This window comes from Sinocyclocheilus rhinocerous, unplaced genomic scaffold (assembly GCF_001515625.1).
Source record: "Sinocyclocheilus rhinocerous isolate Xijiao unplaced genomic scaffold, SAMN03320098_v1.1 scaffold57, whole genome shotgun sequence".
In the NCBI taxonomy this organism is placed as follows: domain Eukaryota; kingdom Metazoa; phylum Chordata; class Actinopteri; order Cypriniformes; family Cyprinidae; genus Sinocyclocheilus; species Sinocyclocheilus rhinocerous.
The window spans coordinates 2,057,776-2,078,155 of NW_015652130.1; the positions used below are offsets into that span (position 1 = coordinate 2,057,776).

General features: G+C 34.7%; 1 protein-coding gene across 1 annotated transcript in view; it reads right to left on the bottom strand.

The window, feature by feature from the left end:
- Positions 1-186: 186 nt before the first annotated feature.
- The window catches only part of LOC107713533 (calcium/calmodulin-dependent protein kinase type 1-like), a 23,058-nt gene continuing 2,864 nt past the window's right edge, over positions 187-20,380 (bottom strand). The window contains exons 3-12 of the mRNA XM_016519066.1: positions 10,772-10,903; positions 8,853-8,927; positions 8,565-8,703; positions 7,166-7,292; positions 6,035-6,110; positions 4,542-4,654; positions 4,171-4,249; positions 3,965-4,052; positions 1,897-2,068; positions 187-695 (exon numbers count right to left, since the gene is read on the bottom strand). Of these exons, the coding sequence (XP_016374552.1) occupies positions 604-695; positions 1,897-2,068; positions 3,965-4,052; positions 4,171-4,249; positions 4,542-4,654; positions 6,035-6,110; positions 7,166-7,292; positions 8,565-8,703; positions 8,853-8,927; positions 10,772-10,903 (1,093 nt within the window). The 3' untranslated portion in view covers positions 187-603. The remainder of the gene's footprint in view (positions 696-1,896; positions 2,069-3,964; positions 4,053-4,170; positions 4,250-4,541; positions 4,655-6,034; positions 6,111-7,165; positions 7,293-8,564; positions 8,704-8,852; positions 8,928-10,771; positions 10,904-20,380) is intronic.

Below are 20,380 nucleotides of genomic sequence, written 5' to 3' on the forward strand. Positions count from 1 at the left end.
CAACAAGTTTACGTGATCTCTGTAACAGCTTGTAAATACTCCTGCTCTGACTTCATATGCAGCTTTGTACCGGTCTGAACCAGATCACAAAATCAACAACAGGGACAACTCTACCCAACAGACCTTACAAAACAAAACCACAATGGATTAAGGCTTAAAAATGATATGATTATCTTTTTTTTTTTCCTCATGAACTTATCGCCTGAGCAAGTGGGGCTTATTAAGATATTAATATTTGTGAAGACATTGTATAACTAGTGGCTTTCCAAGAAAGTCCAAATTGCTATGGGTACAGACCTGAACTTTTTCTTTAAAAAAATAATGAGAATTAAATAAATAAATAAATTAAACCTTCCATAAACGTACAACTTAAACATATTGTAGTCTTTGGTTGGGGTACAGAAATAGTAATCAAATTAAAACGATAGAGGAGTTACATATCTGTCTATGATATACCCAAGTCTGAGTGTCTGGAACAATGACGCTCTCCTCTCACGTCCCACCAGCAGGAAAGCTCTGTGTTCCGGGTCAGACTGGTGCGGTGGACGTGCATGTGTGGTTCCACTGGGTTCCTCTAGGTTCTGCTGGGCTCAGAGTTCTGCTTCAGATCCTGCTGGTAGGTCGGCAGCAGTACGCACAGCTTCTGAGACTGTCCCGGTCGGCACTGCCTCGACGCCCGTCCGCACTCGGGGAACCTAAACAGAAACGTTTATGTGAAAACAAGCAGCAACTGTGTAGTTTATAAAATAGCACTTGGCCCAGTTTTGTTATTGTTCCCTAAAACTATTAAAAACATGCTGAAATTATATATAATTTATATATTTATATATCTTATAAAAACTAAAACTGAAATATAAAGCTAAATAGAAATATAAAAAACTAACAAAGCTATAAACTATAAAAAAGCTAATTCAAAATATTAATAAATACTATAATAGCATTTATAAAACAGTTGGTTCCAGTCCTCGATTCTGATTGGTCAGCAGTTGAGTTTTATTCACGATAAAGCACAGCTATGACCGCTTCACCCAATGGTTCTGGACACTATTTAATGAACTTTCTTCAAAATATTAACATATCAATACATACATTTTTGGTTTTAATAGTTTTTATTGTGTGGTAACCGTTTTATAAAAGCAATAAGGTACTCAAAGCATGCTATATTGTGAATAAGTCACGGCTGAAGGGGGTTGTTAGGCACGACGCAAAACTGTATTATACACAATACAGCACAGCCTCTCATACCTTATTGCTTACATAAATAATACTAAAGTAACTCTAAATTCCACATGACAACTTTTTACATACTGTATATTTCCTGTAAAGTGTTTTTTTCCTGTGTGTTCTGTTTAACTTAACTTTTAAAAGTTACTTATTTGTTTGTATATTTATTTTAGCACCATATAAGGTTCAAAAGTTATTTTAATGGCACTATCAAAGCATATTAAAATAAAAGAAACAAATAACTTTCTTGCGACATCACAATAAAAACTACATCTATACTAAGATCTTTAAATTTGATATTTGACAAATTCTTCTTTTTTTTTTACTACTAAAGTTCTTTCTGAAAAAAATGTTATGAATATACATGATTCATTACTGATGAAAAATGTTGTTATAAAAATATGTTAATGTAATAAATAAATCCTGCCTAGAAGCATTCAAAACAGGACAGTCCAATAAAATATGGTTAAAAAAAAAATGACTTTGTTCATTACCTTATCAATTATCTTCAATTATCAATTCAAAATTCAAAACTAAAAAAAGTCCAAGAAGAAAACTGTCACTAACTTCTCTTCCTTTGTTTACTTAACAGGTTGTATGTACTAAAATGGTCAATTGATTATTTGGGATGGATAGTATGTGACTTTTATTGGAGAATGATCTTAGGCTTACTGTTGTGGTCTTCGTCCTCGTCCTCGTGCTCCTCCTGGTCGAGCTCTTTGGCGGGCAGGAGCAGGTGTCTGTGGTAGGGGCTGGTGGGGGTGATTTGGCTCGGCCCCTCTAGGCTGGTGCTCAGCTGCAGTCTCCGCATGTGTCTGACCACTGCTGTCGCGTTGAATGCTTGCTACAGGGACAAGAACAAGAAATAACGTGCCTCTGAAATATGTTTACAAGACAACATTTCAGTGAGATTAATGAGGAAATCTGTTACCAGCTATTGAACATCTGCATTCTATACACATATAAACAGATATGTGACCCTGGACCACAAAACCAGTCTTAAGTCGCTGGGGTATATTTGTAGCAATAGCCAAAAATACATTGTATGGGTCAAAATGATTGATTTTTCTTTTTTGCACCGTCAGATTCCATATTTTCAAATAGTTGTATCTCGGCCAAATATTGTCCTATCATAACAAACCATACATCAATGGGAAGCTTATTTATTCAGCTTTGAGATGGTGTATAAATCTCAATTTCAAAAAATTGACCCTTATAACTGGTTTTGTGGTCCAGGGTCACATATAGGACCCTATGAAAACCATTTTATTTTTACCCAAATCCTGTTTTAATTTTTTTTATAAATTCCATTTTTATTCCATTAACTTTTCTGTGTCTAATTTTTTTTTCCAGTTTTAATTTTTCTGTACTCCTTTTTAATGGTTAAATTTGATCAAATAAAATAAAATAAAATAAAGAAATCATGGAACTTATACAGTTTAACAGCAATTTATTATTATTATTAATTTTAACAAAAAATACATATTTAGGGCCCTATGCAATCTATTTTATTATAATTATTATTATTATTGTTATTTTCTCAATTTCTGTGTTTTCCATTTGAATTTTTCTGGATTCCATTTGAATGGTTTTTATCAAAAACATATCTAATTAATTAAACTCATAAAAACAACTTAATTTATTAATTTGTTTAAAATAATAGGGCCCAATAATGTTTTGTTTTTTCAGAAATTATGTGTTGTGTATTTTAATTTTTCTGGTAATCAAATGAAGGCATAAAACATAAATGTATCTTTTAATCAAATGAATATTATACAAACCCTTTCATATTTTTGTCGAAACAAAGTGCTGCACAACAGAGGTTTAATGTTAAAATCATGGAAGAGAAATTGTGTGATTATTTAAAAACGTTTTAATTACGTTTAAATAATAATTGTATTATTATTAGTAGTAGTAGTATTACATTAAGACAAACATTCTTTAGTACAATAATATATTTCTGTCACAATTTCTTCAACTTGAATAGAACTTTTATTTTGATGGGTTACTGTGAAGACCTTTAAAGGGGTCATATGATGCTTTTTTAAAGATCATTATTTGGTGTATTTGGTGTAACAGAATATGGTGACATGCTTTAATGTTCAAAAAACACATTATTTTTCAAATACTGTACATTATTGTAGGTCCTCTATGCCCCGCCTCTCTCAAACGCTTTGTTTTCTACAAAGTCCCTCCTTCCGACAAGCGCAGTCTGCTCTGATTGGCCAGCTGACCCAGTGCATTGTGATTGGCCGAACACTGCAAGCACTCGTCGGAAATGTAACGCCCCTTACCATAATCGCGAGCTTCATCTTTCAAAATAAATGTTAAGACAGTAAATAATGTCAGTTTTACCATCAGTTCAAGCCCAAAAGGGGAACAGATTCGCGTGATAATGATGAAGCTGGTATGTGTACACAAGCCACGGTTAAGACAGCTGGCTCTCTCTCTCTCTCGCGCGTGCTCTCTCTCTCGCTCTCTCTCGCGCGCGCGCTCTCTCTCGCTCTCGCTCTCTCTCTCTCTCTCTCTCTCACACACACACACACACTGCAAAACTCTGCATTTGAACAGTCAATAGCATGTGATTAAACAATAGTTTTGTGTAGTCATATAGTGAGAGGCCGCAAACATAACTCAGGTTTATAGCAATTTATTCTTGGCAAACCAAGTAAGCCATATTCCAAAAAAAAAACTGTTGGGCTAGAAATGCAAGATGTGAAAAAAATGATGGGATTCTCACCTTCCATTTACTTTTGGCAAAGTTCTTCTTGATCTGAGCGCTGACAGACTCATGAATGTTCCTGTCGAGAGCCGTGTCTCCAGAAATCCTTCAAAATTAGAGATGAGGGATGAGTTACTAATGCAATTTTTTTGAAAAGAGGAGAAGGATATTATGATAATAGATTAAGTAAAAAAATAACACTTTTTTTTTTTAGGTAATCCTACCATGGGTGCTGTAAAGCCTGTTCACATGTATATCTCAGAGTCGGATCTTTCTCCATCAAGTGACTGATGAAATCCTTGGCTAGGACGGGATGTGATCGATAATATGTTTGTCAAACAATATTCAAGCATTAAGAAAGCATTAAGAAAATGCCCAGGACTGAGCTCATCAGTAGTTATGAGAAGGGTTTTCTTCACTATTGGCAGACAAGTCGCATATAAGAATGAACTCCGTTTAACATTGTTCCATCACTAATGGTATTTTTATTTTTAAAAACCTGCTGTTGAGCTCAGTTGGTGCAGTCATTTGTATCAAGAGCTTGTCAAAATGATGGTACTGGATTATGATTACATTATCATGACTGAAGATCTACCTGAGTCAGAGATGTCGTCCCAGTACGGAGAGTCAAACTCATACTCTGCTCTGAGAATCTGCTCGAACAGCTTGGAGTCATTTTCATCGTAAAATGGAGGGTAGCCACATAAGCTGCAAAAGACATAGCTTTGCAATAACAATCAAACAGACTCTTAATTATCCTCTTTTTAGTTGGCTAATCATAATCAAACAAGTAAATCAATATGAAAGATATAAACTCGAAATTCTGCCCCCCCCTAATATAAACTCAAAAAAATGTCAGAAATGCTAGATACAAATGCAATTCTGAGAAAAAAGTCAGAATTGTGAGTTTACATCTCGCAATTCTGACTTTAGTTCTCAAAACTGCAATTATAAAACGGATAGTTCCGGTCCTTCTGATTGGTTGAGCCGCATTCGAAGCTGTTGTAAATTACTCTACAAACATACACCTTTGTTTACTTCTGTGTGTTGCACGGCAACCACTTTGTTGGAACCACAACTGTTTCTGAGGAACAACATTGTTTGGTGGAAGAATACTGTTTTTATTTATATCATTACACTTTATTTGCTCTGTTTTATTCTGTGAAACCTTACTACGTATATGGAATAACCGTTTTATAAAAGCAATAAGCCCTGTGAAGCTGTGGTTTACAGTGAATTTATAACAGCTAAGGCGTCGTGCCTAACAATGCCCCTTAGTTGTTATAAACTGTAAACCACGGCTTCTTGGGGCTTATTGCTTTAGTTTATGTCACGCAATTCTGACTTTATATCTCGCAATTCTGACTTTATATCTCGCAATTCTGAATTTATAACTCGCTATTCTGAGTTTATGTCTCACAATCTGACCTCATTTCTCAGAATTGCTAGTTTTTATCTTGGAATTCTGGCTTGGAGTTTATATCTCACAATTCTGAAAAAAAAAGTCAGAATTGCGAATTTGTATCACGCAATTCTGAGAAAAAGGTCTGAATTGCGAGACATAAACTCGTAATTGCGAGAAATAAGTCAGAATTGTAAGATAAAAAGTCGGAGTTTATTTTTTATTCAGTGGCGGAAACGGGCTTCCATAGAATTGACCATACAGAAAAAATTATAAAAATAAATGTAATAAATAAATGATTTAAATAAAAAATTTATTCATATAAATATATATATATATATATATTTAAATGCACAAACAAAATGTTTTTGATATGACAAATACATAAATAACTAAATATGAAATATTGATTTAGATTGAAATATTGATTTATGCAAATTCATTATAAATTTTTTCCTAAATAAATAAATGAGGATTGACCATAAATGCAGTACAAATAATTAAATAGATTCAATACATTAAAGGGGTCATATGATGCGATTTCAATTTTTCCTTTCTCTTTGGAGTGTTACCAGCTCTTGGTGCCAAACTAAATAAATTCCTATAAAATTGACAATCAATCAATCAATCAATACACACACAAAAAATTGTTGTGATATGACAGATGCAGATCAAGAAATACTCACAGAATATAAGAAATCACTCCTATGGACCAACAGTCTACAGCTTTACTGTATGGTTTTTGTGCCAAGACCTCTGGAGCTGATTGAGAGGGTGGGAGAGACAGAAAAGCTTTCAGTGTTTCTTTTTCTCTGTTGAGTTCCCTTTCCTTTTGAGCTTTGTAGAGAATGAGGGCAGCATCAAAGAGGCACTTTAAAATACTAGCACTTGACATTGTATGGCATTTCAAATGACTGCGAGCCTCTAAAAACCGACACATTACTGACCCTTGCTAAAGATGGCAAAATAGATTGAAAAAGGCAGGAAAAATAGCCCTCATTCGTACCTACGTATCCAGGTGTCCCACAGGCAGTTGACATCACACTTCCCGAGTCCTCGATCTTAGACAGGCCAAAGTCACTGATCATGATATTGGAGTCCTCTTCCATACTGTAGTACAACAGATTCTCTGGCTGCACAGAAAGAGAGTGAATGAATATCAGCTGAACGTAATTTCCCCTGAATCAAATTAAATCAAGTCATACCTTGCTACATTTATGGACATCCATTGGTGCACTCTTTTCATATGCATAACACTGTGTTATAATCAGACTTGACATAAATAAATATAATACCTTCCATGTTAATTTAAGTTTTTCTCAGGACCATCCATGACAAACAGCACACAACAGGACATTTTATTGGTCATTTGGGCTATGTTTGGAATAGAATACGACTATAAAACTCTTACTATTTCTATAAAAGTCCAAAAGCAATTTTTGTAAAAATTTTATTTAGCAAGGATGCATTAAATTAATCAAACGTGGCTGTAAAGATTTTTTATAATGTTACAAAAGTTTTCTATTTCAAATAAATCCTGTACTGTATGGTTTTTGTGCCAAGACCTCTGGAGCTGATTGAGAGGGTGGGAGAGACAGAAAAGCTTTCAGTGTTTCTTTTTCTCTGTTGAGTTCCCTTTCCTTTTGAGCTTTGTAGAGAATGAGGGCAGCATCAAAGAGGCACTTTAAAATACTAGCACTTGACATTGTATGGCATTTCAAATGACTGCGAGCCTCTAAAAACCGACACATTACTGACCCTTGCTAAAGATGGCAAAATAGATTGAAAAAGGCAGGAAAAATAGCCCTCATTCGTACCTACGTATCCAGGTGTCCCACAGGCAGTTGACATCACACTTCCCGAGTCCTCGATCTTAGACAGGCCAAAGTCACTGATCATGATATTGGAGTCCTCTTCCATACTGTAGTACAACAGATTCTCTGGCTGCACAGAAAGAGAGTGAATGAATATCAGCTGAACGTAATTTCCCCTGAATCAAATTAAATCAAGTCATACCTTGCTACATTTATGGACATCCATTGGTGCACTCTTTTCATATGCATAACACTGTGTTATAATCAGACTTGACATAAATAAATATAATACCTTCCATGTTAATTTAAGTTTTTCTCAGGACCATCCATGACAAACAGCACACAACAGGACATTTTATTGGTCATTTGGGCTATGTTTGGAATAGAATACGACTATAAAACTCTTACTATTTCTATAAAAGTCCAAAAGCAATTTTTGTAAAAATTTTATTTAGCAAGGATGCATTAAATTAATCAAACGTGGCTGTAAAGATTTTTTATAATGTTACAAAAGTTTTCTATTTCAAATAAATCCTGTCCTTTTGAACTTTTATATTCATCAAAGAAACCTGAATTCAAATATGTTTCATGATTTCCACAAAAATATTAAGTTTGATAACACTGATAATAATAAGAAATTACTTCAGCACCAAATCAGCACATTACATTTTTTTCTAAAAGATAATATGACACTGGAAACTAGAGTAACAACTAGGAAATTAAGTTTTTCCATAAATTACATTTTAACACACTAAAATAGAAAGCAGTTATTTTAAATTGTAATAATATTTCATAATATTAGTGTTTTTACAGTATTTTAGCAAATAAATGCAGTCTTTGTGAGCTGTTTTAAAAATCGTACCCACCCTAAAATTCTGAATGAATTATTTGAGTGAATATATTGTCATATTTTCTTGCCTTGACTAGCAAGAAACCTATATTAAAAATACGAAATAACTTTTTTATTTAAGAGATGGTAACTGGATTACACATACTTATTAACCTTAATGTTATGAGGTTGTGTGACAGCAATGTGGCATAATAAAGTTTAAAAAATTCAACATATATGCACATATTTAACATATATACTGCTTTGGAATACTTTTAGAAAAATGAAAGGTGCAGTATGCAGTACTGTAAGCATTACACTTGTATTCCATTCCAGCCTATTTCTGTCAAGTTACATATAGCACTGCCTACTGTTAAATCTCAATGGTCTGATTTTCAGCTCCACACAGCTGAATATTAAACATTAAATACTTTTGTCAGTGATTTTGTCCCTTCATGGCAGCATTTGGCTTTCAGCGAGGACAGAAAAAAGATTGCACACTGAATCATTTTCACATTACGCCTGGTTAGAAAGGCAGTGTGTAATTATATGGAAAGAATATGTAAGCATTACCTTCAAGTCTCTGTGCACAATGCCCATATCATGCAGATACTTGACTGCATCTAAAATCTGCCGAATGAGTTTGCTGGCATCTCTTTCTGTGTAGAAACCTTTTTCCACAATCCTGTCAAAGAGCTCTCCCCCCGATACGCTGTGAAGACCCACACACACAAACTACAATTAGCACCTCTACTGTAATCACACAAGCGTTCAATTGACACTGCAAATTAAACCAACATCAGCCAGTATCTTTTATAATGATTATGGTTGATGTGGTTGTGAGTGCTGAGAAAAACTCACAGCTGCATGACCAAATACAAATGCGACTGACTTTCGAAGATGTCTTCCAGTGAAACAATATTCTCATGTTTTATTCTGAAAAAAAGAAAAGAAAACAGCAATGATTAGAATCTAAACTGGCAATCAGACTTACTATTTCAGCTGATGGACAGTAAAATGGCTTAAGACCCTTACATTAGGGACCAGAACTTGTAGGATCCAACTTGCACAACCTGCAGATTGATATTTTACATTGTGTATATTGATTTATTTCACTATAAGGCAATGTTACTTTTGTATTATTTTTATACTGTTATATTATATAAATATTTTGAATTAGCTTTTATTTTATGTTTTCAGTTTTTATTTTTATTTTAGTTCACGTTTTACAAATTTTATGTTTTTGTCTTTTTCGTTAAGTTTTTAAATAAATCGATATAACTTTAATTTAATTTCAGTTTAACAACTTATTTATTTCAATTAGTTGCCATAGAAACATTTCAAATTTGTATGTTTTTTAAGTTTCAGTTTTTGAATGAATTAATGAATGAACAATTGAACGAATGAATGCATAAATGCATTAATTAATTAAGTAATTAATTAATTAATTTTATTTGCCAGGTGTGCACAAATACACAGTGAATTTTTGTCATTTATTTTATTTTATTTTATTTATTTATTTTTTATTTATTTATTTTTTTTAGATTTTTATCATCTAATTTCACATTTATTTAAATATTGAAAACTAACTATTTTTAATAATTTTAGTTTTAGTTTTTTTTTTCTTTTCTTTTGTTTTTATAATCAAATTTATTTCAATACCGAAAACTATTTTTAATCATTTTAGTTTTTTTTTTTTTTTGTTATTTATGTTATTTTATTTTTATCATCTAATTTCAAATTTATTTAAATACTGAAAACTATTTTATAATAATAATAATAATAATAATAATAATAATAATAGTTTTTGTTAACAATAACGACACTGCTGTGAGGAAATGTAATATGCATGTGAAAGTCATTGCATTGCTCTAAAGATCTTTTTATGCTCTATTCATGATGGCTTTCCTTCCTTCTTCCCTATTTTTAATGCGCTTTCTCAGTCTCTTTTATGAAGCTACACCGGCTATACTCAAATCAGACATTAATAACATTTCGCTCTATCTCTATTTGACTTCCACTCTTTTGGTTTCCTGCCTTCCATTTGATTACAGTTTTTCACACCAATGGTGGGATTCTCTCTCTCTCTCTCTCTCTCTCTCTTAATTCTATCCCTATTCCTCCTCTTTGGTCCCTTTCTTTCTCTCTTTCACAATACTGCTGCGGGGAACCTCCATACCATCTCAGCCTCTGTGTGTGCTGTTGCCCTGGCAACAGAGTCACTAAAAATAGGACTATCTCCAGTACTCTTGACATTTCCGGTACACACTTCTACGATTTCTAAAGCTATAGCACATTTTTATGGCACAGATAGCATTCACAAGAGCGTTTCTTCTCTCAAAGAGCAATCTGGCTTTTAAGAGGAAAAGGAAGAGACCTTTCAGCATCTTGACTGACAATTATCCTTAACACTACCTCACAAAGAGAGTCAAGCTCTCGGCAGCATCCGTCCTATATCTGCACACAAATCATGACATGGTTTCGCTTGATCTCAAACAGTGCCGTTATCTGTTATTGGCCTTGTAATCAAAGAGTTCAGTCCCAAATACTATGGTAAAGGTGTGCTGCAGACGACAGGTTTCCTCTGTTTGGCTTTCTCCATATATGATGCTATACATGCTATCCTGAATAAAAAAAATTAACAGCTTAAACCAGCCAAAGGCCAAGTTGGACCTCAGCTGGTTTAAATGGTTGATCTGCCAGCTGTCCATCTTGACTATCAAGCTAGATTTTTATGCTGTAAATCATTAGATAGCCAGTTCTGTAAATCATTAGATAACCTGTGTAGCACAGCAATCTCATTCTCAATGCTGTTCTCCTTTCCCTCCAACGCTTTCTTAGGGATGCATTTAATGGCCACGAGTCGCTGGGTCTTCTTCTCCTCAGCCAGGAACACCTCAGAGAACGCACCTCTGGAGGACAGGAAAGATGGAGTTAATGCTATTAGATATTTAACTTCCCCCAGTGCACCTCTAGGTTATTGTTATGAAAGCAGACATAAACCAATATATTGGCCAGAACTGCATTTCCCAAAAGTAAGTGCACCCACGGTCTCTACGATCTAATTAACTGATCGATATTTCAAGATTATTAAAGGGGTCCTATTATGTTTTTTCACTTTTTCAACTTTAGTTAGTCTGTATTGTTGCTGTTTGTGCATAAAAAAGATCTGCAAAGTTACAAAACTCAAAGTCCAGTTCAAAAGGAGATATTTTATTTAAAAGAAATCACTTTTCAAAAACTACAACGAACGACTCGTTTGGACTACAACGCATATTTTCCGGGATTTGTGATATCACAAATATCGACGAATGGGACAAGACCTGGTTGAGCTGCACTAGAGAAGGCAACGTGTCACAAATTCAGCCTCTGTGGCTCCCTCCGATCACCACCAGAGGGAACCATCACCGGAGTACTGACTTCAATTCCCACAATGCCCCATGCCTGAGACTAATCACCTGCACAGGTGTTTCCCATTGCCCGGTCTATTTAAACTGTGCCTTCCCTGCTCTCATTGCGAAGTCTTGTTTTGCCTTGCAGACATTTCTGAGCGTTTTAACTGTGTTGAGTATTTGTTGATTACCTGGACTGTTTACCCGTTTACGATTGCTTGCTGCCTACCTATTCTGACCCTGCCTGCCTTGTTGATTCCTGCTATTGTCTGTCTGCCGCCTGCCTCGACCCTGATCACGAACACTGTTTACGATTCTGCCCAGCCTTCGTTGTGTCTAACACCAGTTACCGATCTATGCCTGTATGACCTGCCTTGTGAACTAATAAAGCTGGACATGGATCCTTAAATCACGCTCAAATTGATTTGATTTTGAGCAATATTTACACTGAAGCTTGCTATGGTAAGGGGCATGACACTTCCCGACGAGGCGCCGAGTGCTGCCAATCACAACACACACTGGCCCAGCTAACCAATCACAGCACATTTCGTATTTCAGAAGGCGGGCCTTCATTTGATACAGGAACTATTCGAGCCGTTCATGCCAGACTGGGGAGAGAGGTGTTGTAATAATGTAAAATATGTGAAAAATAATGTGTTTTTCGAACAAACTAGTATGAGAGCCTGTTCTAGTACACCCCCAAAACAAATCAAGACTTTGTAAAAGAGCATAATAGGACCCCTTTAACATCAGTCAGTAAGCATAATCAAATTTGATTCTTTAAAAATATATATTTTCGATAATGGTAATTGTAAATATTAACAATACTGATTACATTTAAATGTTTTAAAGAATTTTAAATATTTATTGTAAATAGTACATGATTAAAATTGCAATTGCAATTATTATGTGTGTGTTAAGTTTGCCACCAATATTTGATATAAATCTGGGGTTTGCCAGAAATATTTATATACAGTTAGGAATAACAACCATAAAATAACATATAGGCTACCTTTCAAAGGTTTGGAGTTTTTTTTAATGTTTTTGAAAGAAGTCTCTTATGCTCATTAAGGCTTCATTTATTATTATTCAAAAATGTATTAAAAACTGTAATATTGTGAAATAAATATATTAATATAATATATTTTAAAATGTAATTTATTCCTCCGATGCAAAGCTGAATTTTCAGCATCACCTTCAGAAATCATGCTGATTTGCAGATCAAGAAACATTTCTTTTAATAAAGTTTATAATGAATATAAAAGTTTAATAAACTGCATTTCTTGTCAAATAAATCTTTCGTAACTCTATAAATGTTGTTACTGTCACTTTTGATCAGTTTAATGCATCCTTGCTGAATAAAAGTACTAATTTCTTAAAAAAAACTCAGTAGGTCTAGTGTAACTCTGAACAGCTTAAAAGTTAATGCACATAAGTTTTTCTACATTACTAATGGATTGATAGTAAAAGCACTGATGCATTTTTACCCTTCAGCAGTAATTCAACCCTGATTTTGTTGTGTAACACAACACAAAAGGGACGTAAACAGCACTGACGCCTTTTCCAGAGTATTTTTCTTTTTTGTGTGTGTTGTTTGTGCAACAGAAATATTGTGAGCGGCTGATATTTTATCAGGCCAGACTCTTCAGGTAGTTTGCCACCAATATTTGATATAAATCTGGGGTTTGCCAGAAATATTTATATACAGTTAGGAATAACAACCATAAAATAACATATAGGCTACCTTTCAAAGGTTTGGAGTTTTTTAAAATGTTTTTGAAATAAGTCTCTTATGCTCATTAAGGCTTCATTTATTATTATTCAAAAATGTATTAAAAAGTGTAATATTGTGAAATAAATATATTAATATAATATATTTTAAAATGTAATTTATTCCTCCGATGCAAAGCTGAATTTTCAGCATCACCTTCAGAAATCATGCTGATTTGCAGATCAAGAAACATTTCTTTTAATAAAGTTTATAATGAATATAAAAGTTTAATAAACTGCATTTCTTGTCAAATAAATCTTTCGTAACTCTATAAATGTTGTTACTGTCACTTTTGATCAGTTTAATGCATCCTTGCTGAATAAAAGTACTAATTTCTTAAAAAAAACTCAGTAGGTCTAGTGTAACTCTGAACAGCTTAAAAGTTAATGCACATAAGTTTTTCTACATTACTAATGGATTGATAGTAAAAGCACTGATGCATTTTTACCCTTCAGCAGTAATTCAACCCTGATTTTGTTGTGTAACACAACACAAAAGGGACGTAAACAGCACTGACGCCTTTTCCAGAGTATTTTTCTTTTTTGTGTGTGTTGTTTGTGCAACAGAAATATTGTGAGCGGCTGATATTTTATCAGGCCAGACTCTTCAGGTGGGGAAAGATGAAACAGTACGTCTGCATCCTCCAGAGGGACACAGGTAGTGCCAGAAAAGGACAAACAGCACAAGCTGTTTAATCATCCAAGGAATGTTTCCATGTGTTTAGGCATCTATGTGTGTGTTTGTCCTATTTCGAGCATCTTTTCAGGCTTTTACAGGTTTGTAGACAAAACACATTAATTCTCATTCTCTTCTTTAAACACAAAGCCTGTGTGTTAAAACAAGCACTGTCATGTATAATCTAGCTGTCCCGAACACACACTCCCTTAACTGCCTTCTTATTCACAGAGGGAGCAATTAAACATACAATTTGCCACTAAGGAAAAGAGAAATAAACAAGCCAGAGAATAAATGACAGTAGAGGAAATTTCTTTTCCTCACTTCCAAGACTAAATTTTATATAGTGGTAAAATCCTAATTATGATTTCAAACATTTCATTCTTATTTTAGATGTCTCAAACAATTAAAAAATAGCATCTCCTAAACATAATTACAGATATTTAGCTAACAAAAACGCACTCTTAAAAATAAAGGTGCTTCACGATGCCATAGAAGAACTTTTTTATCTAAATGGTTCCATAAAGAACCTTTAACATCTGAAAAAATCTTTCTGTTTCACAAAAGGTTCTTATAGCGAAAGAAGGTTCTTCGGATTATAAAAAGGTAAGAAAGAGATGGTTCTTTAAATAAAATAAAAAAATTTAAATAAAACTCTTTCAAGGCATGTGTAAAACATATAATGAAGAAAAACAAGTGAATTTGAGAATAACAGGAAATTTGGGCTCAGTCATTATGTGTCATGTGTACAATTTGCTGAAATCACAGAAGGCACAGTTTTTTTCTTGCATGCGTGCCTGTCTGTTTCCATGAGGATGATTTCAATTAAAAGGACCTTATGATATGTTGTTGTTGAGATCTCCAATGACCTGGAAGCCATGCCATAGTGAGTCATGATCACAGCAGGGTTGTTTAGTGAGAGAGAGCAGCTCATACAGCGCTGCAGCTGTCAACAAACTTTCTACTGGACTCGTATCACAGACTTCTCAGACTGCCTTAAATGGAAAGGGGGAGGTACGGGGGGCAAAAAGGAGGTCAGGAAGAAAGAATGAAGGAAAGAAAGAGAGAGTGAGAGGAAATGAAGAGAGCGGGAGCTGTGCTGTTGCCGTGAGACATGGTGTAATTAAGGCCTCCCGTGGCTTCCTGTGGGTAAAGGAGGAGGAAGAGAGGAGAGAGAATGGAAATTAGGAAATGATACAAGACAGCCGATGTGGGTGTTTGGGTCTGTAAATAAGAAAATTGTGTCGCAGAGACATATAGCTGATGGAATGCCTAACATATGTTATAAGGCCAATCGTTTTCCAACAGCAGCTCTGTGCACTAAAATAGATTAAAACATGCTCATGGTTTAAAGTGTTTCTCTAGTGAGGGGTTCAGAATCATTGAGATATTATAGTTTACATGTCAACAAAAAGTGAAAACAACATCAACAACATGAAAGGAAAAATTACAAACATTCATATTATTATTAATCAAATTAGTTTTATACACTAATGCTTATATTACATTACACTGTTTATGTCGCATGTTTAAATGTGGTACAACAGTGTTGAGAGGCTCTTACTGGTCATTTGAAAGCATTAGATTAGCTAAAAATATTCAAATTTTACCTAATATTTAAATATGCATGAGGAGGAACAATAAATTACGGGAAATTTGTCTGAATGTGTGGGCCCAGTCATTATGTGTCAATTTTCTGATATCATAAAACATAAACATAAACATATTTTTGGTGTTGCATTACACTTACTGTTAATTCATTGCTTCAATAACTATAAAAATATAAGTAATTTAAGTCTAATTTGTTTAATTCGAGTTTAAGATTCTGTCTCTGAATTGTCTCTCTCTATTCTCTCTCTCTCTTTACACACACACACACACACATGTATATAATTTTTTAGTATGTTTAAATCAAATTTTTACAATGTCTAGTAGAGTTATTCAAGTAATACTGACGCTGCATTTCATTTAACCACTGTACCTGACCTGGAAAATAATCTGTGAAGCAATAATCCAGTCATTCAAAGATTTAGTGCCGGAACACTAGACATCTCTCATTATGATTGAACTCCAGGAACAACTCAACTTTTTATCTATCATGCCTTTTGTCTGCCACAATAAATTATCAGGTTAATTTACATTACATTAAAATTATTAAATACATTTTTGTTCTCAGCAAATAATGATAAAATTGATTGATATCCCTTGTAAAAAAGACATTTAAAGACTCACTCTGAATCACACAGACTCACTCTAACAAGCTGTGATTAATAATTGAACAAAAATGCAGCATGAGCGCCTCTGTTTCTTTTTTATGGATGTCTTTTAAAAGAGTAGGTTGTTTGGGGAGCTTTTTCTGTCATTTTAGATTCCCTTAGAAAGCCGTATAGATTTGGCTGTTACTACTGACTGAAAAAAAAAAAACCCTGACATCATTCAAACCTGACAAAACTTGCTAAATAAAACTGGCCTTCTGGTAAACTAAGTGTAGTCTTTCAAAACACCTTTCTCATTTTGTTTAGGAAGATTGGGTGTTTAAATCAACAAAGAGACCTTTGACAAAAACAGCTCTGAATTCTCATTCATCCTACTTCTGTGACACTCACATAAACAAACTTTCATCAAAAAAACTTATCCTGTCACCATAGCAACCAGTTTCCTTTGACCTCTTCTGCCCACTTTGTAAATACGATGAACACTATAAATGACTAAACCGCAAACAAAACAGCAAAGTCAAAGTGATGTTTGAATTCTGTAAGCTTTGAAAAAGCACAAATATAAACAGTCCATTTTGTTTACCAAATATCACTGTTTTCAGACAGCAACAATGAAAAAACACTGGAAAAAAAACAGTCACAAATTTCAAATACTAACCTCTTGTCTCACAAAAACAGACCTTCTTCTTACAGAAACAAGATAAGCAAACTGTTATTTGTATATATTAGTTAGCGCAATGACTTAAGCACTTACTCATAACATATCATAACAAAGTCTCCAAAGTACCACCTGTTCTTAATTATGTTAACAGCCATGTACATTTGTATAAACTGTATAAATTACAATATGGAAAACAACCAGAATAGATAATACTTACAGTTGCAATTAACTGTTTTGCAATTAACAACTCATATATCTTTTTATAGCTACTCCAAAACACACATGTACCACATACTCAAACATTAGTCTCTCGATATATGTAGCAAATCCTGCATATTCTGCTAAAATTAAAAACTAGTGTCCAATTGTAAACCGTTTTTCATGTTTTATTTTAATCAAAATCCAGGTCTGCAGCTAAGCCAGAGCAGATACAATTTCCCCAGAATAAATTAATTGACTCCACTCAAAGAATTCACGGATAAACCAATTCCATAATCTACTTTAGAAAAGAGGCTTTCTGTCAACATATACAGTTAAATCCTCTGAACAACGCCTTACTGGCAAACTAGTCAAAACCGCATGACACTGTGAAAACAAAGACAGGTTACAGATTTGCTTATGCAGAGAAACCATTCCATTTTCTGTCTATAGTTGCATTAATGCGAGATTAATTGTGCAGAACAGACAAAGAGCACGTTTTGATTTATGACCATACAGTGTGTGGTCTAAGAGTACAGAATGACAGAAATCTTTTGAGCCATCTTTCTAAAGATTAGCAGGCTAACCTTTCCCACGATATTTACAGGTTGCTTCTGCACTGCTATTGATACAACATTCCTCAAGAAAGGTCTCCTTGAAGTTTTGGACTTTCCCATGATTTCCCATCACTCTCTTTCTCTCTGTTTATTTCTGCTGATGGGGCAGACAGGTCCCAGCTGCAGCAATCTTGCCTACTACACAGTCCGCTTCAGTTCATTCAGCTCTCTGTAGAATTCGTTGTTTGCTGACAAAAGAAAACAAGCATGGACCGTGCCTCTCAGCACAAAGCTAAAATTGCTCATTGACATTGATAGTTCCATTGTACTATTTACAATTAACTGCACTGCTCCAGTCCAGTGCAGGATATTTAATACAACTATAGTTATAGAGTCCAGTGTTCACTGATCATCTGATGGATGTGACAAACAAGACTGAGTGGCTGACTTGGATAAAAGTGTCTGCCAAATGTTTATATATAAATGTCATGTACAGTAACATTATGCAAATTCCGAAAGTCAGATTGCGAATGTTTGCAAGGTACAACGGGATTCATTTATGAAACGAATTGTGTAAAACCATTCTACCATAAATTGTCGCATTCAATTCAATGCAACAATTTATGTAACACTGTGTCTACACTAGAAGTGACGGACGTCACATTGCTTAAGGCGGTCAGCACTGGAAGTGTCGAAGCTGCAAGTCACCTTAAAGGGACAGATCACACAAAAATTTAAATTCTGTCATCATTTAAACTTCACGTGAGTCCAAACCTGAATTTCTTTCTTCTGTTGAACACAAAAGAAGACAGAAAAAGAAGATAGAAAGAAGATCTATCTATCTATCTATCTATCTATCATTAATCTGTCTATCTATCTATCTATCCGTCCGTCCGTCCGTCCGTCCGTCTGTCTATCTATCTGTCTATCTATCTATCTATCTATCTATCATTAATCTGTCTATCTATCTATCTGTCCGTCCGTCCGTCCGTCTGTCTATCTATCTATCTATCTATCTATCTATTATTTATGGCGCTTAATATTTTTGTGGAAATTGCAAAACATTTTTTCAGGATTCTTTGATGAATAGAAAATTCAAAACGAAAACCATTTATTTGAAAAATAAATCTTCTAACATTATAGCCTACATGTCTTCTTTAAAGTGACTTTTGATCAGTTGTATTTATGGCGCTTAATATTTTTGTGGAAATTGCAAAAAAAAATTTCAGGATTCTTTGATGAATAGAAAATTCAAAACGAAAACCATTTATTTGAAAAATAAATCTTCTAACATTATAGCCTACATGTCTTCTTTAAAGTGACTTTTGATCAGTTGAATGTCGAATTAAGTATTCATTTCTTTCAAGGAAAAAATTTCACTGACCCCAAACTTTTGAACAGTACAGTGTATAATATTTGCAATTAATATAAATCAATCCAGGATATTTGTAAATAAAGTAAAATGTGTACTCATGTTAAAAGGGAAATTAAAGTGGCTGGAAAAAACTGTTACAAAAATAGAAAAGTGGGATCTGTCAACTAAAGTTGCATTGCAATTTGCCGCAAGGTATCCACCTCTAAACAAAACTGCACTTGGCCACTTTATATATCATTAAAATGGTCTCCTTCTGTTGAGGTAGACATTTCTTTGCCAGAATAAGCTGCAAAGTGGTCCAAACTTTATGCTGAAGGTATAAAGGGCTGAGGTTTTAGGGTCAAGACTGACAATTGCTCCACAGTGATGCTAAGAATGTATCTCTGGTGAGTGTGTAGCATGCACGGCTCCAAAGAAGGGGATTTAACATGAGGCTGGCCATGTGAACTCAAGCTGAAGTAAGCATGCCCAAATGATTATGTTATGCCATCTGAAATAGCAGTCATTCTGGCCGCAGGAGGGGAGAGACACTCATAACAACCCCCTGATGAACATTATATGCTTGTGTATGAGTCTGTGTGTGCGTGTCTGAAGGTTTCATCACAGCTCTACGCTAGTGACTTTCCCCTCAGCAGTGCCTTGGAGGTTGGCGATGTGCTTCCCATCCAGCAATCGCCGTCCTGCTTCTCACGTGCTTCGTGAAAGATCTTGCGTGAGTGTCGCTAAGATTCGGCATGGCAGATCGGTCTGTCCCTCTGTTTATCCCTCTCTCTGGCTCCCGTCCGCAGCCACATCGGCCAAGATGCGCCGAACGTGACAGTAAAATGTACACACTCTGCCCACGCACTATAAATATATCTGCGAACATAAAAGGGCTAGTGCACTTAGGGTCGACGAACGCTCTCTTGTCCTCTACTACGACTGGCTTCATGAATAATAGAAGCAGGTCTACACAACTTCAAAACAGAAATGTTGTTGTTGCTTTTGTAGGAAAGCATCTGGGAATAATATAAATGTGAATGTAAATTTAACTAATTCCCAATATTGACGGATAATGAAAGCCCTGCTGCGTGCCACACTGAGGTGTCATTAATCACACCCGGCGAAGTGAGAAAAAGAAGCAACTGCTCCAACAGAAAATGGATGAGATCTGTTTCTGATGCCACTCAGTGCCAATATACTCTGAATATTGTTTTCATAATGCCAACATGACATATTGTTATTCTCAACTGACTAAAACAAATGAAGGGGATCTACAGAGCTACAGGAGAAAATTAGGAATAATTTTCAGGTTGCAAGTGTGATTCAACAGTCGGATGGTAGAATGATTTCCATACAGAACTAAAACACTGTGAAGACCTGATTTTCCATCATGAGTTTTGTGTGGTTTAAAGGGGTCATATGATGTTGCTAAAAAGAACATTATTTGGTGTATTTGGTGTAATGAAATGTGTTTATGCGGTTTAAGGTTAAAAAAACACATTATTTTCCACATACTGTACATTATTGTTTCTCCTCTATGCCCCGCCTTTCTGAAACGCGTC